The following is a 27,110-nucleotide window of genomic DNA, read 5'->3' on the forward strand; positions in this document are numbered from 1 at the left end:
AACCAATTGACATCACCTTATAAGGAGGTTTAATTGAACTAGGAAAACAGCACAGGTGGCACAAATGACACTGGAACTCTGAGTCTGGTTACCAGTCTCGTCATCTACTGTTCTTGCCGCTCGTTGTTGAACAAAAGGACCATCAGAGTGGCTTATCAGGCACCTTCCAGACGGTTATACGGGTGGTTAAAACACATTTTTTCACTGTCAGGAAACTCATCATAAGTGGGCCAAACCTGAGAAAGGAGCTGGGGAAGGAGAGGGAATCAAGGGTTCACATCATTGCCCTGCCCACTTCCTTGGGCAGAGTGGCCGCTGTCAAAGCACTCTGAAAGAGGGAGTCTGTTGTGACACATCTCTTCACCAAGTTTCACAAATTACCTCCTTTTTTTTACTGGGGTATAGTTGTTTTACAATGTTGTGTTAGTTTCTACTGTACAGCGAAGTGAAGTAGGGTTCCCTGTGCTATACAGCAGGTTCTCATTAGTTATCTATTTTATACATATTAGTGTATATATGTCAATCCCAATCTCCCAATTCAGCCCACCCCCCCCATTTCCCCCCTTGGTGTCCATACATTTGTTCTCTGCATCTGTGACTCTATTTCTGCCTTGCAAACAGGTTCATCTGTACCGTTTTTCTAGATTCCACATATATGCCTTAATATACGATATTTGTTTTTCTCTTTCTGACTTACTTCACTCTGCATGACAGTCTCTAGGTCCATCCACATCTCTACAAATGACCCAATTTTGTTCCCTTTTATGGCTGAGTAATATTCCATTGTATATATGTACCATGTCTTCTTTATCCATTCTTCTGTCTGTCGATAGACTTTTCTCCAAAGAAGACATACAGATGGCCAAGAGGCACATGAAAAGATGCTCAACATCACTAATTATTAGAGAAATGCAAATCAAAACTATAATGAGGTATCACCTCACACCAGTTAGAATGGGCATCATCAGAAAATCTGCAAACAATAAATGCTGGAGAGGGTGTGGAGAAAAGGGAACCCTCTTGCACTGTTGGTGGAAATGTAAATTGATAGAGCCACTATGGAGAACAGTATGGATGTTTCTCAAAAAACTAAAAACAGAACTACCATATGACCCAGCAATCCCACTACTGGGCATATACCCAGAGGAAAACGGTAATTCAAAAAGACACATGCATGCCAATGTTCATTGCAACACTATTTACAGTAGTCAGGTCATGGAAGCAACAAATAACCTCCTTAATGATAGAGGAGAAGTACCCCAGTCTAACTGGTCTCCTCAAGTCACTGGCAAAGCAATCTTTTTTTTTTTTTTTGCGGTACACGGGCCTCTCACTGTTGTGGCCTCTCCCATTGCGGAGCACAGGCTCCGGATGCGCAGGCCCAGCAGCCATGGCTCACGGGCCCAGCTGCTCCACGGCATGTGGGATCTTCCCGGACCGGGGCACAAACCCGTGTCCCCTGCATCGGCAGGTGGACTCTGAACCACTGCGCCATCAGGGAAGCCCTGGCAAAGCAATCTTGAGAGCTTTACATTCTTTTTCGTTAAAAATGAGTCTCAAAAAAATCACTGCATTATAGGCTGTCTTATCAATGCCAGGGACAGACTTAGCACTAACAGTAGTAATTCAGTGAGCATGGTCTTCAGTGTCTTTGGTAACAAACTATTTTGTTTTCTGGTTTATCTTTCTTATGTTTCATTTTGTAAAGGTAACTATCTCTCTATTTTTTTTGCTTTCTTTTTGTTCTTTCCTAAAAGATAATATACTATTCTATCAGTTTTTTATTTCATTTAACATTATATACTAGACATTCCGCCATGTTAGTTTATGGGATCTTTTTCATTCCTTTTACAGTTGTATGTACAGTTGTTTGGACCATACTGTACAGCATAGTTGATATTACCATAGTTTATAGTATATACCTTGGTTTATGGAACCAGTCTCCTACATTTCCACATGTAAGTGGTTCTGAGTATTTTACAATTGCAGATATGCTGTAATGAATAATCTTGTGCATATACCTTTTTGTGGTTTGGTTTATGACTGTGTTTTAACCTAAAGTGTTAAGGAAACTGGAGACCAAACTGGAACATATTTGAAACCTATGAATATTAATGAAATGATGAGACAGTTTCAGTACACATCCATTAAAACTCTTCTCACCATTTTCATATCAATCCAGCATTATAGTAATTTACATACAACTTTTGAAAATGTGAGAAAATGCTGAGGTACATTTGTCAGTAACTTGAAAGTATAGGATCAAACAGTGTATCTATTTTTCCTTTTATTGGACTAAATGCCTCTCTTTGTGTAGCTCATCGTAAAGTACCAGATGAAAATCCTGTGCTTGAGCATGGAGACTCAATGTCAGAAACTCAGCTGGAAGTAAAGAAACAAAGACCTTCTAAAGGAGAAAGACTCAATAGTAAGTATAATAATTATAGATAACTTTATTTTAAATTAAACTTATCAGAAGATTATTTTTCTTTGGTTCATGAACATGTATTTTATAGAAATCTTGTACCTTGACTTAGAGTGTGGACACCCTAAGATAACTAGAGAACAAAGGCAAAATTATTCGTACCCTTTGGTTGGTATTTCTGATCCCTTGGTCGTAGGTCAGCCACTCAGCATCTACCAAGACCCTATAACAGGTCAGTAAATGTCTCTTAAAGGGTGTTTACCTTTCAGCTGACTCCTAGAGATATGGGTTTGAAAGCCGAAAGGGGTGCCTCAAGACCCCTTGTGTCAGGGGTCTTCTGCCACAGCCTCCAACTGGTAAACAGAAATGTTGCTGAGTTCTGTAACTCAAAGAGCAAATGGCGGGGGGTGGGTGGGGAAGGGCAGCCTGGTGGCCTGTCTGAGGATCTCCACATCATCCTCTTGGTCGTGACCCCACTGAAAGGAAGAGGCCTTTCTAGTTACTCCATAGATAGGTGCCATCACGGACCATACATGGGGAATGTGACAGTGTAAGTTGCTTAATTGTCCCACCAATTGCTAGGTCTTCATTTCATTTGTGGAAGTACAGAGGACCAACGCTTGGCACACTTCTCTGGAATGAGATATCATGACCCTTACAGATCATGCTCAGGAATTTTATTAGGGTGCCAGATTACTACCTTTTCTATAATAATGACCCCACTGAGTTGCTATATGTGGGTCTGTGAGGCATCCAGTCTTTGTTTAATAGTACCCATGTTGGGCCCTAAGACAATGTCATCAATAGAGTAGAAGTCTGTTGCACCCTCTGAGAGTGGGATGTTTCCATATCATCACTTTTGTGTTGATGGCATATTTCGAGAATTTTGGTAGCCTTGTGGAAGTATGGTTGTGGTGTATGGCAGACCAACCCGCAAAAAGGTATACTGATCATGATCACAATAAAGGGAGGCTGAAAATGCCTTTCGTTATATCAACTGCTGCATACCAAGTTCCCTCAACTTCAGACAATAGCCTGTATCACATTCACAATGTCAGATACCATAGATGTAAGGGCTACACTATGACACTGAGCTGTGTATATCAAATGAGTCTCTGTGCATCTAAAGCTGTGGGCACAAGTTGACTGAGTTATTGAATAGTTAAATAGTCTCATGGAAAACTTTCACTCCATGAAGCAGTCATTTTTCTTCCTCAGGTAGGTATTTGGGGAGAAAAAAGCACTAGGCACTGGTAATTGGATTGGTTCACAGTCTAATACATGCCAACTGAAATGGCCCTAACTGCAGCAATTCCTGTTAGGAGTTAATACAAAGCAGGGATTCACATTGACAATTCATTTATAGTAATGATAACGTATATTAATGGGGCCATAACAATGGAAATTTATAGTGATCTAAAGGGAAACACCCATCGTTGGATCTGGATAAGGATCCCATTGGTAATGGCCTCAGACCCAATGACGCGTGACCCTTACCCAGATCCCTCACCCTTACCCAGTGAACATTATGTGTTTCTCCATCATGCTGGTGTCAGGAGTTGTGATCACAGTCACATAGCCCCAGTATCCAAAAGACCCAAGAAATGCAGTTCTTTCCTACCTCCCCATTAAACTCTGACCTTAGCATAGGTCCTCATGTTCCTACTGAGGACAAAGGGACTTGGTCTAACTCATAGTCTTGTTCATTTTTGAAAGCAGAGTGTTCTTGATAAAGGTTGGTGGGCTCTCAGTCTCATGTCAAAATTCAATGGAAAGACCTGAGCAATAGCACTTGTATTAATCATAGGGGTCACCCCCGCGTGGACCCCAGTTCAGCTTCCTTTCAGGCATCCCTTGGCCCACTACCAGGCCATGAGTTCCTTGGTAGTGAGCCCATCAGCCTACCTCTTTGACACCTCATTATTGGATATTCACCCATAGATCTCTTATAGAGATCTAGGTCTAGATTGTCCAGGAGTAGGTTATTGATTACCATTTTCACATTGCTTTTACTGTTGGTCAGTCACTGCTACCTTGGCAGTAGGTGCTATTCCATGTCCAACAGTTTTGCAGTTAATGTCTAAATTGTCTAGTGCCAAATGACCTGACCTTATGAGGAGGCTTACTTGAGCTTGATACCTGTCTAGCAAGGGTGGCATGAATTAATCAAGAAATCTGAGTCTGGTTAAGAATCTCACTCTCCTCACTCTATCAGTGTAGACCCTGGGACCACCAGCGTAGCACAGAGGGACACTGTCACTTCTGCAGTGGTGATCCAAACATGTTTTTCAGTGGTATAGAACTCATCACAGATTGGTCATCCTGTCAGAGCCAAAGTAGTACCCAGATGAGGAAGGAGAGAGTCTCAGATGTTTGCTTTTTTTATTCCCCACTTTTCTTCCACCTCCTCAGCCAATATGACTGCTGTCAAGACTCTCTAAAGAAGTTGTTTTGTAGTGACAGGCCCAACAGTATGTGTGACCTTCTCCTTCACCAAGTTTAACAAGATTAATCCCTTTAATATGGAGGCAAACTACCAGGTTTCTAAGATTTCTTTTGCTACTGGGTCATGCAGGGTCTCCCACAACTTTAGATCCCATCACTGGTGGACCATAAGCAGTAGCCACAAATTGCTTCCCTAGCTTTCTCAGAGTCCCGGATCTGGTGAATCTCTAATTTGATTGACCCAGCAGGTGTCTCAGCCAGTGAATCGAGGTCTAAAGAGAAGGAACTTTGCTCCCCCCTCAGAACTGAAAAGCCTATAAAAATAAAATAGCACTCTCCTAGAGCACCCTGTGTGGTCTGTTAGCCCTGTCCAAAGCACATTGGCCTGGCTGCCCCAGGGGGCTCTCAGACTTCTGTCTAATGATCCTATGGTACCCTCTCCCCCATCACTCCAGAAATGTCCCACTGATTTACTGAGCACATCCCAAAGTGTGCCTTCCCAAAAGGCATTGAGCTTTACTTACCCTGCTTGCTGCTCCAATCTGTCTGAGAGAGAAATGCCAGTTTTTGAGTTGGTCAATTAAAATAACAAACCAAACTAAAAGTAACAAACCTTTGTTCACTTACCTCAATAGTTCAAGCAGTAAAGGACCCCAGCTGTAGCAATGTTCTATTTTCCCACTTGAAACAGCAGTGGGTGAGGGTTAGATGTATCAGTGCAAACTGGTATGAGATGTAGGAGAGGATCATCTCACAGCTGAAGGAGCACCAGACAAAAGGCTCTTGCTATTTTATGGGTCCTACGCCCTCAAAAGGTAGTGATGGGAGGGATGGGAGTAGAAACATCCTGAATACTGAATCATAACTGAGAAAAGTTTCTTCAAGCCCCGCCCACCCCCCATAAGGTAGTCTAGGCAGTGGCAGTGCCCGAACAATACAGTGTCCCAGTCACGTCCCACCCCCGCCTCCATTTGATGGTGACTGGGCTAAGAATGCAGTGTACTTGAGAGAGTGATGGGGGCGGGAGGGCTGTGTCCCTGACTGCAACCACCTCCAGTGCCTGCAGTGCACTGGCTATGCATCAAGTCTCTGTGGGTTGAGAAACTTCTTTTCCCTATGGTAACTGCCAGGTAATGCCTTTATAATTGTCTGTGATTGTGCCTGAAAGATCACACATGAGATCCAGCCTGGCGTCAGGTTTCTTAAGTATATTCACACTTTTATATATGTACTTGTATATACATATGTAGTTATACACATATATTAGCCTGTATACCTACACGTGTGTATATAAACCTGCATAGACATATTTAGAATTCATGATAAATCTTGGAAACCTTCAATTCTACTTCATCCCCTCAGGGCTTGTTCTGCCTACTTCCATTTCATGTGTGCATGTCCTTTCTTCCACTTCGTGAATACTCTCTGAATAATATAACACATTTACTCATTTGGTCCATCTTGTTATGCCTATAAAATTATTTTGGAATTTCTTTGCCTATAGGTATGGAAAAAAATCCTCCTGAAAATATTTTGTCATGTGTTTACAGTCTCTCCACACTTCTGCCCATGAATGAGGGTATATGTCAAATATTGTATTGATGAGTTACTTGCATTAGTACTTTTTTTCTTTCAGTAGGTTCATTTCTTTAAGTTTGCTTTCAGTTTTAGTTCCTCTTTTGTTATTTAATTTTATTTTTGAAACATGTGGAACCTGACCCTGCTTCCAAAAGTAAAAACTATACAAAAAGGTATACTTAGAGGAGTAGCATTTCTTCTTCAGTTCTCTCCCTTTTACCCTATGGGTAACCAACTACATTGTTTTCTATCTCACTTGTTTTTCATTTTGTAAAGGTAAGTATCTCTCTAATTCTCTCCCTCTCTCTCTCTCTGTCTCTCTCTGTCTCTTATTTCCTTATTTTCCCTTCTTCCTTACCTAGAAGGTACCACACAACTTTTCACCTTTGGGTTTTTTTTTTCCACTTGATATTATCTTCTTGAAATCCCTCCAAGTCAGTTTATAGAGGTTCATTTGATCCTTTTTACATCTCTACATACAACAGTTTGTACCATGTTATTTACCATAATTTACCAAGTTTATAGTATATGTATTAGCTTGTTTATCTAGTTTCCCATGCATGAACATTTATATGCAATTACGAATAATGCTGTAATTAGCAAATTGTACACTTGCATTTTGTTGATTGGTCTATGAAGTCTATGTGATCTGTAAAATATAAATAACCTAAGAGAAATAGAGACAAATGTAAACTATGTATAATGCCTGGAAATGTTTATGAGATAATGAGAAAGAGTCAAAACACATCTATTTATTAAACTCCTCTCACAGTCTTATCAGATCTAGCATTATGGTGACTCCACTATAACTTCAGAAAAGTGAGAATGTTGCTGTATTCTTATTATAAATTTGATATATAGGGATTTATAATAGTTGTATTTTTCTATTCAGTGGACTAAGTATATCTCTTATGTAGCTCATGATAAAGCATAAGATGAAAATCTTATATGTGAGCATCAAGAACCAATGTCAAAAACCCAAATGCAAGTAAAGAAACAGAGAGAAAAGACACAGTCAGTATACTAACTACAGATAACTTTAAGTTATTTTAAATTAATTACAGCTAAAGATCTTCTTTGGTTCATAAATCTGTATTTTAATGTATATTTTGGAGAAATTTTATACTTTAACCTAAAGTATAAATACCCTAAGATAACTAGAGGATAAAAGCTAAAGTTATGAAACTTTTGGTCAGTATTTCTGATTGTAATATTTTTCATAGTCATGGTTCATGCACTCAGTATCCACTAAACCAATAATAGGCACATAATTGTCTTTCAAAAGGTATGTACCTTTCACCCTACTACAGGAAATTAGGCATACAGAAGCCTAAATTAATCCACTATCTTGTGGAATTGCCTTCTTCCAAAGACTCTAAATGATGAACAGAGAAGTTGCTGAGAGCTGTATCTCAATTCATTATCAGAGGGGCCAAGGAGAAGTGTGACCTGGGAGGCCTGTTGGATGGCCTCCAGACCATCCGCTTGAGATCCATTCAAATGTAGGTGCATTTTTGGAAATTTAATAGTTGGTTGCAGTCAGGATCCCACTGAGGGGAATGTAAGGGTGTCAGTAGCAGAATAGCTCCACAGATTTTTGGGACTCTTGTATTTGTTGTGAGTAAGAGGACAAATATTGGTGGTTATCTCCTCAAGATGATACGTATTGTGCTTTCCCACACAGTCCTTGTCCATGTCCCTGTTAATGACCCAGCTGTGTTGCTGAGTATGGGTCAACATAGCATCAGTCCCTGTAGGGTAGTACACATGCCTGGGCCCACCAGGAGGATGCCACCAATATAGTGGGCAGCTAGTTGGGAGTGGGTCTTCTTCCTGCTCATGGCCTTGTGGGAAGGACATTAAAGGTGTGTTGCAATCCATTACACAAGAGGCAAACTGATCCTGATCATCTGTGTGGACAGTGATGCTGAGAAGGGCATTTGCAATGTGAATTACTTTATACCTGTTTCCCTCAGCTTGGGCAAGAGCCTCTATGGCAGTCACAGTATCCAGTAAGGCCAGTGTCCTGATCTGTACCACAGCATTAAGCTGCCTGTAATCCAGTCTGTAGGCATGTTAGGCCATATGCACAGGTTCACTCAATTATTGAATGGAGAGGTAATCTCACAGAGATGTTTGGCTTACCTAAACTCAGCAAAGAGGGCAGGCATTTGTTTTTCTTTGCTTAGTAGTTGTTTTTGGAGACGAATCTCTAGGCACTGGTAGTCTGGTAGGTTTACAGTCTTCCATATGCCCCACTAAAATGACCCTGAGTGCAGTAGCGCTCATCACGGCTTTGTGCTGATGTGAGTTGGAGTTCACATAGAAAATACACCTGTACTCGTTAAATATTCAGTAGTGGGGGCCATAAAATAGAGGTATATAGTGTCCAAAGGCACCCCCCACCATGGCCAGGTGTAAGTATACGTCAAAAAGCATTAACTGTTTTCCTCTCATCCTGGCGTCACAGTTGTGGAGGTAACAGTCATTGGTAAACTAGTAGCCAAATGGCCCAAGATATGCAGTCTCCCCCCACTGCCCCTATGAACTCTGAGTTGGCATATATTCTTAGGTGCCAAAGGGGACATAGGGACTTGGCCTGATCCCTAATTTTGTGTAATTTTATAAGCCAAGCATTCTGGGTAAAAATAGAGTTCTCCATTTTATCTTGAGACTGCTGGGAGGAGCAGAAGGAATAGCACGTGTATTAGTAATAAGTGTCATCACCATTTTGGTTCTCGTGGGGCTGTGTGTTGGCCCCCATGGCTCAGTACCTGTCCACAGGATGCTTGGTAGAGTCCATCCATCCCTTCCTTGAGCCTCCATTGCTGGGTAACTAGACAGTGTTTCCAGCAGCAGGGAACTCACCATGGGTGGGCGGAAATTTTCAGAAACCAAATGTCAGCCAGAAGAGGAAAGGGAGTGTCTTAGGTGTTTGTGTCTTTTCTTCCCCACCCCCTTCCTTGTCCTTCTTGGACAAAGTGCTCCGTGTCAGGGAACTCAGAACCAGGGGTTCTGTTGGGACACCGCCAACAAGGTGCCACTGTCCTTCACAAAGTTAACAAGAGTAGCTCCTCCATGGTGGAGTCTCTGTAGTCTCCTCAGGTTGCTGGTCAAGTGAAACTGAGAAATCTGGATCCTTTTTCATTAGACATGAGTTTCAAAACCTCACTGTATCACGGGCTATCCATCAGTGCCAGAGACAGGCTAAGAGTTAATAGTAGTCACTGGGTACAACTCAGCCAGCACTTTCTGCAGTGACTTCTGTAACCCTCCAGGTTGTCTTTTGGTTTATATTTTCTCTGTTTCATCTTTTGAAGATAAGTTATCTTTTGTCTTTTTTTTTCCCTTTTCTTCTTTCTTTCTTAAAAGTTAGCCTGTTAAAATTCTCTCTTTCAGGTTTTTTTCCTTCATTAAGCCTTACATCTTAGAAATGCTCCCAAGTCAGTTTGTCAGGATGTTTTTCATTTCCTCTTATACCTATTTGCACAGCTGTGTGCGCTACATTGTATCCCATAGTTTATATTTTCATAGTTTACATACACTACTTCAGCTTACCAATTCGTATGCTTGTATGCTTAAGTGGTTTTGAGTATTTTGCAATTACAGGTATGCTGCAATGAATAATCTTGAACATATCTATTTTCCTTGTTTGATCTATCAGTGTGTATTAACTGAAAACATCAGGAAAACTCAGAAAACGAGAGACTAATATAAAACATTTAAAATTAGGAATATTAATGATATGAAAAAATACTTACCACACACACTCATTAAGACTCATAGTTTTCACATCTGATCTCGCATCATGGTGATTTACTTATAACTTCATATAAGTGGGAGAAAACACCACTGCTCTCTGCTTTAAATTTGAAATCTAGGGATCTCTCTCTTTATTTAATGGACTAAATCCTTCTCTTTATGTAGCTCAGGATGAAGTACCAGATGGAAATCGTATGCTTGAGCATCAAGATTCTGTGTCAAAATCAGAGATTCAAGTGAAGAAACAAAGCCCTCACAAAGGGGAAAGACATATTAGTAAGTACAAAAGCTACAGAAGACTTCAAGTGATTTTAAATTAAGCTCATTACAAGATGTTTTTATTTTGGTTCACGGATACGTATTTTTTGAGCATATGTTTTATAGGAATTTTACACTTTGACTAAAGTGTGAATACCGTGAGATAACTAGAGAAAAACAGCAGAAATATTGAACCCTTTGGTTGGAATTTCTGTTCTTAAGATTATTTTATGACCAGAAGATGAATGCCCCAAGGCCCAATAGCAGGTGAATAATTGTCTCTCCAAAGTAGTGTGCCTTTCAGCTGACTCCAGGTGATTATGGGTACAGAAGTCCAATGGATTCCTCTACGTGTCACAGCAGCCTTTTGCCATAGGCTCCAGTGGCAAACAGATGTTTCTGAGATCTGTAAATCAAGCATCAGATGGGGGTCATGGGACCTGTTGGAGGGCCCTTAGGGCACCCTCTTGGTTGTGTCCTCACTGAAAGGAAGCAGCCTTTCTGGTAACCCCATAGATGGGTGTCATCAAGGGCTCCACATGGGCAAATGAGAGTGCAAGTGGTCAAAGAATGTCACTAATTGCTGGACCGCTTTTTATTTATTGGAGTTGATTAGCCCAAGTGCGGCAGTCTTATCCTCTGGAATGAGATGTCATGCCCCTTAGAGGACATGTCCAGGAATTTCACTAAGTTACCAGGTAACTAACTGTACCTTGTGTGTACTGATGGCCCAGCCAAGAGCTACTGGTGGGTTCACAGTGCATCTAATCCTTGTTGGGGGTGTCCTTGTCTGGGCCCGCTTGAATGAAAACTAGTCCTCCCTTTGAGAGCAGGCTGCTTAGACGTCATGAGCTGTGCCCTGATTATAGATATTTGAGCAATTTGGTGGCCATGTGAAGGACATTAGTAGGATATTGCAACTCCTTTCATATAAGGTTAAACTAATAACTGGGATCATTTATGTGGAGAGGCATGCAGCAAAGGGCATTTGATTTGCATATTGAGGTCCTTCAGTTTGGAAAACAGCCTGTATGACAGTTACAGTGTAGGTACCACCGGGTCTCACCGCTGTACTATAGCATTGACCTACCAAAATCAATTGAGTCACATGTACTTGAGGCTGTGTGCAAAGATCAAGTTAGTTATTCAAATGGGAAATAGTCTCATGGAGAAATTTCTGTTTATTAAGCTCAGCAGTGAGAGCAGTTTATGTCTTTTTCTTCCCAGGAATTAGTTTAGGGAGACACAAGTGGGAGGCACTGTTTAGTCTGGAGGTTCTCAGTCTTCCACGTGCCCCTCTAAAATGCCCCTAAATACAGCAGTTCCCATGAGGGAACTGAATTCGAGTGTGGGTGCACATAGAAGATACATCTACATCATTACACATTCAGTAGCGGGGACCATAAAAATGGAGTTTTGTGGTTGCCTGAAAGGATACACTCACAGTGTAGTGTTTGACCAAGGGTGTCCTTGGTGGTGGCCTCAGATGAAAAGCCAGAGAGCTTTATCTCTTTCCCCCAGCACCTGGTGTCAGAGGCTATGGAGATCATGGCCACCTGTGCACCAGTAGCCTAAGGGCTCTAGAAATGCAGCAGTGCCCCACCCCACTTTGAATTCTGACCTTGGCATACATGCTCAGATCACCACTCGTGGCAGGAATATTTTGTGTATGTATGTGTGTGTGTATATATATTTTTATATATATATACACACACACACATACAACAGATATATATAGATAGGTAGATCAATAGATATTGCCTAGAAATATTAGTGTTACACCTTCTTTAACAAATGCCCATTAAAAATATCCTCTCAAATTTTATGTCACATCTGACATTATGGTAATTTACTTATAACTTTATCAAAATGAGAGAAAATTTTGCTGTATATATGTTATAAATTTGAAATCTAGAGATTGCATACTAGATATGTTTTTCCATGGAGGAACTAAATGCATCTCTTTATGTAGCTCATGATGACACACCAGACAAAAATCCTGTGCTTAAACAACAAGAGTCAGTGTCAGAACTCCCCATGCAAGTACAAAAACAAATAACTTCCAGAGGAGGACAACACAGTAGTAAGTATAACAATTATAGGTACCTTTAAATGTTAAAAAAGTAATCACATCAGAACTTATTTCTTTAGTTCATGAATATGTATTTGAGCATATAATTTATAGGAATTTTACACTTTGATCTAAATGTGAATACCATAAAACAACTAGAGAAGAAGAAACATTTAACATTTGGTTGGAATTTCTTGTTATAAAACTACTTCATGGTGGGACTTCTGCACTCAGTGTCCACCAAGATCCATAACTGGTCAGTAGTCTTTCAAAGGGTGTTTACTTTCAGTCAACAATAGAAGATTATGAGTCCAAAGCCAGCTGGCACCTCTGATGTGTGGCAGTGTTCTTTTGCCACAGGCTCCAATTGGCAAACAGAGAGGTTGCTGAGACCCGCAACCTAAAAGGCGGTAGATTCAAGGGGGCAAGGAAAAGGGTTGCCTGTGTAGCCCGTTGGAGGGTCTCTAGGGTATCCTGTTGTCAGGCCCCACTCAGGGTAAAGGTCTTTTTGGTTACCTGATTGATGGGTGCTGTCATCAAGGTGGCCTTGTAGGGGAAGTTGTGAGTACCAGTATCTGAATACTCCCACAAGTCATTGGGCATCCTTTGTGTTTGTTGGGGCTGAGAGCCTGAGCATGACTAAAACTAGGCAGTTATTGTCTCCGGACTGAGAGCTACTGTCCCTTCCCAGTTTATTCCCAGAAATTTCCCAGGATTCATAAGCCCTTGTGCCTTGTCCATAGTAATGTCCTAGACATGTTGCTACATGTGCGTCAAAATGGCATACAGTCCTGGTTGAGTAGTACCCTTTCCTCAACCCACTAGGAGGCATTCATTAATATATGGAAGGCTAGGGCTCCATCTGGAAGTGGGACTTCCTCCTGCTCATGGCCTTGTGGAAGGGCATTAAAGGTGTATTGCAACGCATTACACCAAAGGCAAACTGATCCTGATCATCTGTGTGGACAGGGATGCTGAAAAGGGCATTTGCAATGTGAATTGCTTCATACCTGTTTCCCTCAGCTTGGGCAAAAGCTATGTCAGTCAGTGTCAGGTAATGCTATTGCCATAGTTGTACTACATCACTGAGCCTGATTTCTGCTTGAGTTTCCAGGTACCCAAGGCCTTTTGCAAAGCTCAGATAATGAACCTTGGCTTCCTTAAGCACAGCAATGGGGGCAGTTTTGTTTGTTTGTTTTTGAATTCCTGAGGCAATTAATGCTGTTTTTGAGAGACAATACTGCTAGCAGGTAATAGTTTGGTAGGTTTACAGTCTTCCATATGCCCCACTAAAATGGTCTTAAATGCAATAATATCCTTTAGGCTTTAGAGTAAGTGTAATCTGGTATACATATCGATAATACATCTATAACAATAATCCATTCAGTAGTGGTGCCACAATAATGATATGTTACACCTGTAGTCAGGCTGGGTAAGGATCTTGGTGGTGTCGGCTTCAGAGAGAAAATCAGAGAGCATTATCAATTTTCTCATTCTCATTCCAGGGGATTGGGGGTCACCATCAACTGTGGACCATTACCAAAAGGCCCAAGAAATGCAATTCTCCCTCATGTGTACTCTGAACTTTGACCCTTGGCATAGGATCTCACTCCTTCACTCTGGACTTAGGAACATTGGACATTTCATAGTCTTGTTTAATCCATAAAGTTTGGGTAAAAGTTGGTAAGGCTCTATGATTCATTTTAGAATTTACTGGAAGAAGGAAAAGAAATAGCACTTCTGTTAGTCATAGGGGTCATTATTACCTGGCATACCCTATAGGGGTTGCCATTTGGCCCCTTAAGGTATGCTACTTGGCCATGAGTTTCTAAGTGGAGAACCCATTAATCTCTTCTTTTGAGCTCCCACTGTTTAAAAAACAGACCCAGAGGTACTGGGAGAGCACTACCCAAATTCTCCACTAGTGTGTTCCCAGTTACCATTTTCATGTCACCTTATGTGATGGTCTCTCTCTGTTATTTTGGCAGTAGTTACATTTTCCCTGCCCAGGAATTTGTCAGTTAAGTTCTGGATTATGTCACTAACAGACGGACCTGATGTTATGAGGAGCTTTAATTGAGCTTGATAACCAGCAGGAGTGGCACTAATGAACCTAGAGGCTTGTTAACAATCTCATCATCCACCACTGTCACTCTCTCATTGTAGAACCAAGGGACCACCAGTGTAGTTTGCAGGGCTGCTATCCTCTGGAAACTTGGTCTAAACATGTGTTTTAGTCATAGAGAACCCATCACTGGTGGGCCAAAGCTGTCACAGCCCAAATGGTTTCTAGCTGAGGAAGAAGGACTTGAGTGTTCCTCTTAGCCTCCTTGATCAAACTTTCTGCTGTCAGACACTCCTAAGGAGGTCCACCCACGAAGTGCCACTGATCCTCACTAACTTTAAGAAGAGCTAACACCAGTCCTTCTCAAACTCTTCCAAAATTGCAGAGGGAGAAACCCTCCCAAATTCATTCTACGAAGCCACCATCACCCTGATACCAAAACCAGAAAAAGGCATCACAAAAAAAGAAAATTATAGACCAGTATCATTGATGAACATAGATGCAAAAATCCTGAACAAAATACTAGCAAACAGAATCCAACAGCACATTAAAAGGATCATACACCACTATCAAGTGGGATTTGTCCCAGGGATGCAAGGATTCTTCAGTATACACAAATCAATCAGTGTGATACACCACATTAACAAATTAAGGAATAAAAACCATATGATCATCTCAATAGATGCAGAAAAAGCTTTTGACAAATTTCAACACCCATTTATGATAAAAACTCTCCATTAAATGGGCATAGAGGGAACCTACCTCAACATAATAAAGGCCATATATGACAAACCCACAGCAAGCATCATACTCAATGGTGAAAAACTGAAAGCATTTCCACTAAGATCAGGAACAAGGCAGGGATGTCCACTCTAACCACTCTTATTCAACTTAGTTTTGGAAGCCCTAGCCACAGCAATCAGAGAAGAAAAAGAAATAAAAGGAATCAAATTGGAAAAGAAGAAGTAAAATTGTCACTGTTTGCCAATGACATGATACTATACATAGAAAATGCTGAAGATGCCACCAGAAAACTACTAGAACTAATCAATGAATTTGGTAAAGTTGCAGGATACAAAATTAATGAACAGAAATCTCTGGCATTCCTATACACCAACAATGAAAAATCAGAAAGAGAAATTAAGAAAACACTCCCATTTACCATTGCAACAAAAAGAATAAAATACCTAGGAATAAACCTGCCTAAGGAGGCAAAAGACTTGTATTCAGAAAACTGTAAAACACTGATGAAAGAAATCAAAGATGACATAAACAGATGGAGAGATATACCATGTTCTTGGATTAGAAGAATCAGTGTTGTGAAAATGACTATACTGCCCAAAGCAATCTACAGATTCAGTACACTCCCTATCAAACTACCAATGGCATTCTTCACAGAATTAGAACCAAAAACCTTACAATTTGTATAGAAACACAAAAGACCCCGAATAGTCAAAGAAATCTTGAGAAAGAAAAACGGAGTTGGAGGAATCAGGCTCCCTGACTTCAAACTATACCACAAAGCTACAGTAATAAAGACAGTATTGCACTGGTGCAAAAACAGCCATTCTGGCTGGTGTGAGGTGATGTCTTATTGTGGTTTTGATTTGCATTTCTCTCATAATTAGTGATGTTGAACATCTTTTCATGTACCTCTTGGCCATCTGTATGTCTTCTTTGGAGAAATGTCTATTTAGGTCTTCTGCCCATTTTTTTTTATTGGGGTTGTTTGTTTTTATGCTATTAAGCCACATGAGCTGTTTGTAAATTTTGAAGACTAATCCCTTGTTGGTTGCTTCGTTTGCAGATATTTTCTCCCATTCTGTGAGTTGTCTTTTTGTTTTGTTTATGGTTTCCTTTGATGTGCAAAAGTTTGAGTTTAGTTAGGTCCCGTTTGTTTATTTTTGTTTTTATTTCCATTACTCTGGGAGACGGATCAAAAAAGGTATTGCTGCCATTTATGTCAGAGAGTGTTCTGCCTATGTTTTCCTCTAAGAGTTTTATAGTGTCCAGTATTACATTTAGGTCTTTAATCCATTTTATTTTTGTGTATGGTGTTAAAGAGTGTTCTAACTTCGTTTTTTTACATGTAGCTGTCCAGTTATCACAGCACCATTGATTGAGGAGACTGTCTTTCCTCCATTGTATAGTCTTGCCTCCTTTGTCATAGATTAATTGGCCATAGGTGCATGGGTTTATTTCTGGGCCTCCTACCCTATTCCATTGATCTATATTCCCATTTTTTTCCAGTACCATACTGTTTTAATGACTATAGTTTTGTAGTATAGTCTTACATCAGGGAGCTTGATTCCTCCAGCTCTGTTTTTCTCTCTCAAGATCGCTTTGGCTATTCGGGGTCTTTTGTGTCTCCACACATATTTTAAGATTTTTTGTTCTAGTTCTGTGAAAAATGCCATTGGTAATTTGATAGGGGTTGCATTGAATCTGTAGATTGCCTTGGGTAGTATAGTCATTTTGCCAATATTGATTCTGCCAAGCCAAGAATATGGTATATCTTTCCGTCTGTTTGTGTCAACTTCTATTTCTTTCATCAGCGTCTTATAATTTTCGGAGTACAGGTTTTTTGCCTCCTTAGGTAGGTTTATTTTCAGGCATTTTATTCTTTTTGATGTGATGGTAAATGGGATTGTTCCTTTAATTTCTCTTTCTGATCTTTCATTGTCAGTGTATAGAAATGCAACAGATTTCTGTGTATTAATTTTGTAACCTGCAGATTTACCAGATTCTTTGATGAGCTCTAGTAGTTTTCTGGTAGCATCTTTAGGATTTTCTATCTATAGTATTATGTCATCTGCAAACAGTGACAGTTTAATTTCTTCTTTTCCAATTTGGATTTCTTTTTCTTCTCTGACTTCTGTAGCTAGGACTTCCAAAGCTATGTTGAATAAAAGTGGTGAGAGTGGACATCCTTATCTTGTTCCTGATCTTAGAAGAAATGTTTTCAGCTTTTCACCGTCGAGTTTGATGTTATCTGTAGGTTTGTCGTATATGGCCTTTATTATGTTGAGGTATGTGCCCTCTGTGCCCACTTTCTGGAGCGTTTTTATCACAAATAGGTATTGAATTTTCTTAAAACCTTTTTCTGCATCTATCGAGATGATCATACGGTTTTTATTCTTCAGTTTATTGATGTGATGTATCACACTCATTGATTTGTGGATCTTGAAAAATCCTTGCTTCCCTGGGGTAAATCCCCCTTGATCATGGTGTACAATCTGTTTACTATATTGTTGGATTCAGGTTGCTAGTATTTTGTTGAGGATTTTTGTGTCTGTGTTCATCAGTGATATTGGCCTGTAGTTTTCTTTTTTGTGTGGTATCCTTGTTTGGTTTTGGTATCACAGTAATGGTGGCCTCATAGAATGAGTTTGGGAGTTTTCCTTCCTCTGCAGTTTTTTGGAACAGTTTCAGGATAGGTGTTAACTCTTCTCTAAATGTTTGATAGAATTTGTCTGTGAAGCCACCTGACCCTGGACTTTCGTTTGTTGGGAGTTTTTTAATCAGAGTTTCAATTTCAGTACTTAAGATTGGCCTGTTCATATTTTCTGTTTCTTCCTGGTTCAATCATGGTAGACTGTACGTTTCTAAGAATTTGTCCATTTCTTCCAGGCTGTCCATTTTATTGGCATATAGTTGCTTGTAGTAGTCTCTTATGATTCTTTGTATCTCTGTGGTGTCACAACTTCTCCTCTTTCATTTCTAATTTTAGTGATTTGAGTCCTCTCCTTTTTTTCTTGATGAGTCTGGTTAAAGGTTTATCAATGTTGTTTATCTTTTCAAAGAACCAGCTTTTAGTTTCATTGATCTTTGCTGTTGTTTTTTTCATCTCTATTTCATTTATTTCTTCTCTGATCGTCTACTAGCTAGGTTTTGTTTGTTTTCTTTCTCTAGTTCCTTTAGGCATAAGTTTAGGTTGTTTAATTGAGATTTTTCTTGTTTCCTGAGGTAAGATTGTATTGCTATAAAATTCCTTCTTAGAACTGCTTTTACTGCCTCTCATAGGATCATTGTGCTTTCATGTTTATTTGTCTGTAGGCATTTTTTGGTTTCCTCTTTGATTTCTTCAGTGAGCCATTGGTTGTTTAGTTGCATATTTTTAGCCTCCACGTGTTCGTGTTTTTTACAGTTTTTTTTTTCTTGTAGTTTATTTCTAATTTCATAGTGCTGTGGTCACAAAAGATGATTGATATGATTTCAGTTTTCTTAAATTTACCAAGGCTCGCTTTGTGGCCCAGCATGTGTTCAGTCCTGGTGAATGTTCTGTGTGCACATGAGAAGAATGTGCTGCTGCTTTTGGATGGAATGCTCTAGAAATATCAATTAAGTCCATCTGTCTAATGTGTCATTTAAGGCCTGTATTTCCTTATTAATTTTCTATCTGGATGAGCTGTCCATTAATGAAAGTGGGGTGTTAAAGTCCCCCACTATTACTGTGTTGCTGTTGATTTCTCCCTTTATGGCTGTTAGTATTTGCTTTATATATCGAGGTGCTCCTATATTGGGTGCATATATATTTACAGTTGTTATATCTTATTCTTGGATTAATTCCTTGATCATTATGTAGTGTCCTTCTTTGTGTCTTTATTTATTGTAGTGTCCTTCTTTGACTCTGTAAAACAGTCCTTATTTTAAAGTCTATTTTGTCTGATAGGAGTATTGCTATTCCAGCTTTCTTTTGATTTCTATTTGCGTGGAATATCTTTTTCCATCCCGTCACTTTTAGTCTGTATGTGTCCCTAGATCTGAAGTGGGTCTCTTGCAGACAGCATGTATATGGATTTTATGTTTGTATCTATTCAGCCAGTCTATGTCTTATGGTTGGAGCATTTAATCCGTTTATGTTTAAGGTAATTATCGATATGTATGTTCTTATTGCCTTTTTGTTACTTGTTTTGGATTTGTTTTTGTAGGTCTTTTTTCTTCCCTCCCTCTTTTGTTCTCTTTGTGATTCGATGACTAACTTTAGTGTTGTGTTTGGATTCCTGGTGGGTATGGGATTTGATTTTATTGTGATTGTGCCCCTCCTACCATCTCGTTTTGGCTTCTTCTTTGTCTTTGGATATAGGGTATCTTTCTTTTGGTAGGTTCAAGCTTTTTTTCATTGGTGGTTGTTCAGCAGTTAGTTGTAATTTTGGTGGTTCTGTAAGAAGGGGGTGAAATCATGTCCTCCTACTCCACCATCTTGAGCTAATCCCAAGTCCTTTTCTATAGAGTTTTAAATTAAATACATCAGAAGAACTTTATTTGGTTCATGAATGTGTCTTTGTACATATATTTTATAGACGTTTTAAACTTTGACATAAAATATGAATACCCTAACAAAGCTATAGAACAAAAGCAAATGTATTCTATGTTTTGGTTGGAATTTCTTGTCCTAAGATTATTACATGACCAAGGTCATGCTCTCAAGGCCAATAACAGACCAATAATTGTCCCATAAAGGATATGCACCAACTGTCTCATAAAGGATATGCAATTTTTAGCCAGCTCTGGCAGACTGTGGACCCAAAGTCCATTGAATGCCTCTGATGTATGGTAGTGGCCTTCTGCCATAGATTCCAGTAGGCAAAGAGAGATGTTACTGAGAGTCCTAACTGAAATAGCAAACGAAAATCAGAGGGGTCCACAAAAAGGGCATCTGGGGTAGTCAGTTGAATGGCTTCCAGGGGATCCTGTCCATCAAGGCCCCAGTCAAATGTAGTCATCTTTATGGTAACCTGATTGTCGGGTGCTGTGTGATCCCTGTGAGAGTGTGGCGGTATCTGTATAGTCCCACCAATTGCTCAGATGGTTTTTATTTAGGGGGACAGAGAGGGCCGAAAGCATGACAGTCATCTTCCCTGGATTATGCCCTTACAGATCATGCCCAGGAATTTTACTTCATTTTTAGGTCCATGTACCTTGTTAATAACAGCCTAGCTACATGATACTTGTAGGTGAACAGGATATCCAATTCTTTTTGGGTAGTGCCCTTGTCTGAGCCCACTAGGATGATTTCATCAATAGAGTGGAAGGTTAGTGCTCCCTCAAGGAGCAGGACTTTTTCCAAGTCTTTACCTATGCATTATTACAGGTAGAGAATTTAGGGAGTCTCATGGAAGGACATTAGTGGTGTAATACAACCCATATTGCGTACAACAAACTAATTCTGAACGTGCATATGGAGAGGGATGCTGAGAAGGGCATTTGTGATGTCAACCACAGGACACCAAGATTCTTTATCTTGGATGATAACCTCTATAACTGTCACAATGTCAGGTACCACTGGTGCCATAGGTAGCTGTAGTGCTTTGTGTAACCCTAATCAGTTTAGAGTCTGGGCACCAAAGGTCTTGCACACAGTCCAGGTGGAGTTACTGAATGGAGAAATAGTTTACAGATATTTGTTGGCCTTTGAAAGCTCAACAATGAAGACAGTTGCCCCTTTTTATTACCAAGGCCTGTGACTTTGTTTTTGGTAGACAGAGGTGCTAGCTGCCAGTAATTTGGTAGATCATAATCTTTCACATACCCCACTAAAATACCCTAACTTTAAATCTTACCTTGGTGGGGGGTGGTTAGTGCTGCTTGATATAAAAAGTACATTTCTACCAATAACATATTCGGTGGTAGAAACCACAATAATGGAGGTTTGTAGTAGTCCAAAGGGTATTCACTCATAGTTGGGTTTGGAAAAGAGTCCTAGTGGTGGGTGGACTAAAACTACAGAGAATTATCTGTTTCCTCCTTATCCTTTTATAAGGGACTGTCGAAATCCCAGAAATTTATTCACCAGTATCCAAAAGGCCCAAGAAATGCAATATTTCCCCTCCACAGTTTGAACTCTGACCTTAGCATATGTCCTCAGTTCCCCACTGGCGACATAGAGACCTTGTCTAACCTCTAGTCACGTTTATTTATGAAAGCTTAGAGGTCTGAGTAAAAGTGGGAAGGATCTGTATTGATGGATACCACCAGGCACCATTCTTGCTAAGTTTATTAATAAGATTACCTCCTTCGTTAAGGAATCAAACTACCCAAGGCTCTAAGGTCTCTTCAGGTCACTGGATAAAGTGATTCCAAAGGGCTCTACATTATTTTTAATTAAAGGGACAAGCTTTAGTAACTGCTGTGTTCTGGGCTCTGTTTTGGCACCAAGAATGTGCTTGGAGATAACAGTAGTCATTGGATACAGTTCAACTCACAGAGTCTCTGATTGTTGGATCCATCATCAGAGAACAATAATCAGCATCTAGGGAATTGCTTCCCTAGCTTTTTTAGAGTCCCTCTGTTGGTTCTCTAATTGGACTTACTATGGGAACTCAGCCAGGGAGTTGGGAGCTCAAGGGAAGGACCATTCCCCTGAGTACTGAAAATCTTATGTAAACAATCCACTAGCACTCCCCAAGAGTGTTTTGTGGCATCCACTGTCACTGCCTGAGAATCACTGGCATAGCTGATAATGAGCCCTGCTGGACTCATGCAAACAATCCACTAGTACTATGTCAGAGCACCCCCAGAGACTTTTTTCATATCTCCCAAAATTGCCCAGTAGAAGTTTCAGTATTTTGCTTTTCTAGAAGAGCATTGTGTTTCATTGACCGCCTGCTCAGTGTGTCAGTTTGTCAAAAAGTGAGCTGCCAGTTTTTAGTTGGTAAATTAAGACTAACTGAAAGTAACAATTAAGTATTTATTTATTTACTGAGATAGTATAAGCAAGAGCCTAAACAAGAAAGGGCCCTAGCTCCACCAATGTTTTATTTGCCCCAGAATGGCCCAGAGGTGGGTCATGTGCATCAGAGCAGATGAGAGGAACATCTTACTGTGGACTAAGTTCCCCCAAAAGCCTCTGATGTTTTATGGACCCAAGTGCCATGAGGAAGTAGAGGAGAGAGGGCTTAGAATGGAAAAGTGTTGAACCAGAATGGAGAAAGAGTTTTTAAGGCCACCCAGTAAGATGGTCTAGGCAGAAGTTCTGAACAGTATAATGCCTCACCTGAGGTCTCCTCTGCCTCATAAGGAGTTTTCCCAATGGATACACTTGGGCTAGAATGCAGATATGCCAGTCTGGATGGATCTTAGTCCATGACTGCAACTACCTCCAACGCCTGCAGTGCACTGGCTGTGCCTCAAATATAGTATGGGGTGTGAAGTTTTTCCCCATGACAGCTGCCAGATAATTGTAATTGTAATTGAGCCTGAAAGATCACACATAGAATTTTGGCCTGGAGTCAGACTCTCCCCAGTTTTTATATGTATACTTATACCTATTCCTATATCTATACCTATCCTGATCATCTGTGTGGACAGTGATACTGAAGAGAGAGTTTGAGATGTCAGTTGTAGTACACCAAGCTTCTTCATCTTGGGCAGTAGCCTCTGTGACAGTCCCAAAGTCAGTTAGTGCCAGTGCCCAGGGCTGCACTACAGCATTGAGCCACGATCAGTTGAGTCTCTATGCGACTGAGGCCAGGTGCACAGGTCAAACAGGGCTACTGAATGGAGAATTAGTCTCAGAAAACTGTGGCTCCATTAAGCTCAGCAATTAGGATAGCTATATCTTTTCTCTGCTAGTCCATTGATACCTTACTGGTAAACAGTAGAACTGCACAGTGTTAGGAGGGTAGGTTTATGGTCCCCACATGCCATAAAATGTCCCTAACTGCAGCAACTACCTTCAGGACTTTGGAGTGAATTCAAGCAGGGATACACTTAGACAGTACATCTGTACCAATATATATTCAATAGTGGGAGCCATTACAATGGTGGTCATAACAATTGTAATGCTGCAGTGGGGCCCACTTATAGTTGTATCTGGTAAAGGTTCTGATGGTGTTGGACTGAGACTCAAAACCAGAGAGCATTGTTTGTTTCTTCTTTGTATTAGATTCCTAGCACTGCTGTAACAACGTACCACAAACTCATTGACTTAAAACACAGAAATTTATTGTCTCAGAGTTCTGGAGGCTAGAAGTCTGATATCAGGGTGTCAGCAGGGATGGTTACTTCTGAGGGATTGTTATTGATAATCTGTTCAATACTTCTGTTCTAGCTTTTGGTGGTTTGCTGGCAATATTTGGTGTTCTTTGGCTTCAACATTTTAAAGTATTTTTTTACAGCAGTAGCCCACTTCCCAGTACCGGAAATCTATATGAGTTTGCTTGGACTGCTATAACAAAGGACCACAAACTGAATGGCTTAAAAAAATATTGTCCTACAATCAGGATGGTAGAAGTGTGGGATTAGATATTGGTAGGGTTGTTTTCTTCTGAGGACTCGAGCAAAAAACTGTTTTTTGCCTCTGTCCTACCTTCTGGTGGTTTTCTGGCAACATTTGACATTCCTTGGCTTGTAGGTTCATCACCCTGATCTATGCCTTCATCTTCACAAGGTGCTCTCCCCATATGTTTGTCTGTCTCTGTGCTCAGATTTCCCATTTTTATAAGGACTAGGACCCACTCTGATAACCTCATGTTAACTTGATTACCTCTGTAAAGACCCTATTTCTAAATAAGGTCACATTCTAAGGTACTGTGGGATTAGAATTCCCTCTTGGTAGAGGAGAAGTGGGAACAATTTAACCTATAACCTCCTCATTGTAGTGTCAGGGATTGTGGAGGCCACAGTTAACTATGCACCAGTATCCAGGAGACCCAATAAATGCGGTTCTCCCCTAGCTCCCCATTGAACTCTTAACCTGATATAGGACCATTGTTCCCCACTAGAGACATAGAAACCTTGGCCCAACCACTAGTCTTACTTATTTTTAAAAGCTGAAAAACTTGGTTAAAAGTTAATAGGGGATTTTAATTCCCCACCCCTACCCCCAGGTTCACTGGGAGGAGCAGGGGGAATAGCACTTGTATTAATCGTAAGGCCATGACCTTGCAGACTCTAGTGGAGCAGCCTAGTGGATCCCATGGCCCACTCACTCTAAGACCATAAGTTCTTGGTGGGAAAGTCCATCAGTCTCCTCTTTGGGAAGCTTTTGTTGAGTAACCTAGATCCAGAGATCTCTTTGGGAAGGATCTAGCCCAAATGGTCTAAGAGGGGGAACAGGCTTACCATTTTTACATTGCTCTTTCTACTGGTTGGTCTTTGCCTTCTGGGCAGTAGCCACATTTTTTTAACTCAGTGATTTGTCAGTGAAGATCTGGACTGTTACAGAATGATCAACGTGGCCTTGTGAGGAGGTTTAATTGAGCTCAGTAACCAGAAGAAGTTAATGTGAACAAACCTGGAAATCTGAGTCTTGTTGACAGTCTCATCATCTATTGTTCTTACCCCACATTTGTACATCTAAGACACTACTAGGGTGGCTCACAAGGAAACTATATCCACTGGAAGTATAATTCAACCATGCTGTTTAGTGGCAAGGAACTCATGGTGCATGGGGTCAAATCTCTCAGAGCCCAGATGATCTTGAGTGCTTGTATCCTTTCATCCCAGTGCCATCTTCTTCTTTAGGCAAAGTAGCTGCTGTCTTGTACTCTGAAAGTGGGGGTCACATACCAGAGGTACCATTCCCTTAGTAAGTAAAACAAGATTACCTCCTCCATCTTGGAGGCAAACTACCCAAGTCTCTGAGAGCTTCAGATTGCTGGGGTGAAGTAATCCCAAAAGGCTCTTCATTATTTTACATTTTAGGCATAAGTCCCAACAAAAATTCACTTTGTTTTAGGCTGTCTTTTGGTGCCAGGGACATGCTTACAGTTAACAGTAGTACTGGGATGCAATTCAGGGTCTCTGACAAATTTTGTTCCCATCACTGGAGGAACGAATTTTGTTCCCATCAGTAGCTAGAGAATTGCTTCCCTATGAGTGTCTCTTTTGGATCTGTAATTTGACTCATGGAGTTGAGTCAAGTTTGGGCAAGGGGGTGGAAACTAAATGGAAGGACCGCTGTTCCCCCTTATACCTGAAAAGCTTATGTAAAAAGTCACTAGCACTCCCCAAAGAAACCCCAGGGTCCACTAGTCCTTTTTGAGACACATTAGCATGACTGATGAAGCACCCATGTGATCCATTAGTATCACTTGAGAGTGTCTGATGGACCTCTCTAACACCTCTCAAAAGTGCCCCATGGGATCTTCAGAGTTTTGCTTTCCTAGAAAGGCACTGTGCTTGACAGGCATACCTCATTTTATTGCATTTCGCAGATGCTGCATTTTTTACAGATTGAAGGATTGTGGCAACCTTGCATCAAGCAAGTCTATCGGTGCCGTTTTTCCAAAAGCATTTGCTCACCTCATGTCTCTGTGTCACATTTTGGTAATTCTTACAATATTCAAACTTTTTCATTATTATTATATTTGTTATGGTGATCTGTGATCAGTGAGCTTTGATGTTATTATTGTAGTTGTTTTGGGACACCACAAACCACACGCATATAGATGGCAAACTTAATTGATAAGTGTTACGTGTGTCCTGACTGCTCTACCATCTCTCTCCCTCTCCTCCAGCCTCCCTGTTTCCTCAGACAGAACAATATTGAAATTAGGCCAATTAATAACCCTACAATGGCCTCTGTATGTTCAACTGAAAGGAGGAGTTGCACGTTAGTTTAAATCAAAAGCTAGAAGTGATTAAGCTAAGTGAGGAGGGCATGTCGAAAGCTGAGAAAGGCCAAAAGCTAGTCCTCTTGCTCCAAACTATAGCCAAGTTGTGAATGCAAAGGAAAAGTTCTTGAAGGAAGCTAAAAGTGCTACTCTAGTGAACACACAAATAATAGGAAAGCGAGACAGCCTTATTGCTGATACGGATAAAATTTCAGTGGTCTGGACAGAAGATGTGAAACCAGCCACAACATTTGCTTAAGCGAAAGCCTAATCCAGAGCAAGGCCCTAACTCTCTTCAATTCTGTGAAGGCCAAGAGAGGTGAGGAAGCTACAGAAGAAAAGTTTGAAGCTAGCAGAAGTTGTCTCATGATGTTTAAGGAAAGAAGCCATCTCCATAACACAAAAGTGCAAGGGGAATCAGCAAGTGCTTACGTAGAAGCTGCAGCAAGTCACCCAGGAGATCTAGCTAAGATAATTAATGAAGGTGGCTACACTAAACATTAGATTTTCAATGTAGATGAAACGGCCCCCTATTGGAAGAAGATGCCATCTAGGACTTTCAGAGTTAGAGAGGAGAAGTCAATGCCTGGCTTCAAAACTTCAAAGTACAGGCTGACTCTTGTTAGGGGCTAATGCAGCTGGTAACTTGAAGTTGAAGCCAATGCTCATTTATCATTCTGAAAATCCTAAGGCCCTTAAGAATTATGCTAAATCTACTCTGCCTGTGATCTGTAAATGGACAACAAAGTCCAAATAATAGCACATGTGTTTGCAAAATGGTTTACTACATATTTTAAGCCCACTGTTGAGACCTACTGCTCAGAAAATTTCAAAATATTACTGCTCACTGATAACGCACCTGTTCACCCAAGAACTCTTCTGGAGCTGTACAACAGGATTAATGTTTTCATGCCTGCTAACACAACATCCATCCTGCAGCCCATGGAT

At 40.5% G+C, this 27,110-nt stretch overlaps 1 protein-coding gene across 4 annotated transcripts in view; it reads left to right on the top strand.

The window, feature by feature from the left end:
- The window catches only part of CCDC7 (coiled-coil domain containing 7), a 326,255-nt gene that overhangs the window by 158,358 nt on the left and 140,787 nt on the right, over positions 1-27,110 (top strand). For all 4 annotated transcript variants that reach the window (XM_089906460.1, XM_089906462.1, XM_089906463.1 and 1 more), the window contains exons 21-23: positions 2,318-2,428; positions 10,376-10,486; positions 12,441-12,551. In XM_089906460.1, the coding sequence (XP_089762586.1) occupies positions 2,318-2,428; positions 10,376-10,486; positions 12,441-12,551 (333 nt within the window). The remainder of the gene's footprint in view (positions 1-2,317; positions 2,429-10,375; positions 10,487-12,440; positions 12,552-27,110) is intronic.

This window comes from Delphinapterus leucas, chromosome 2 (assembly GCF_059928025.1).
Source record: "Delphinapterus leucas isolate spDelLeu-1000000601 "Yukka" chromosome 2, BTC_Dleu_Yukka2, whole genome shotgun sequence".
Lineage (NCBI taxonomy): Eukaryota > Metazoa > Chordata > Mammalia > Artiodactyla > Monodontidae > Delphinapterus > Delphinapterus leucas.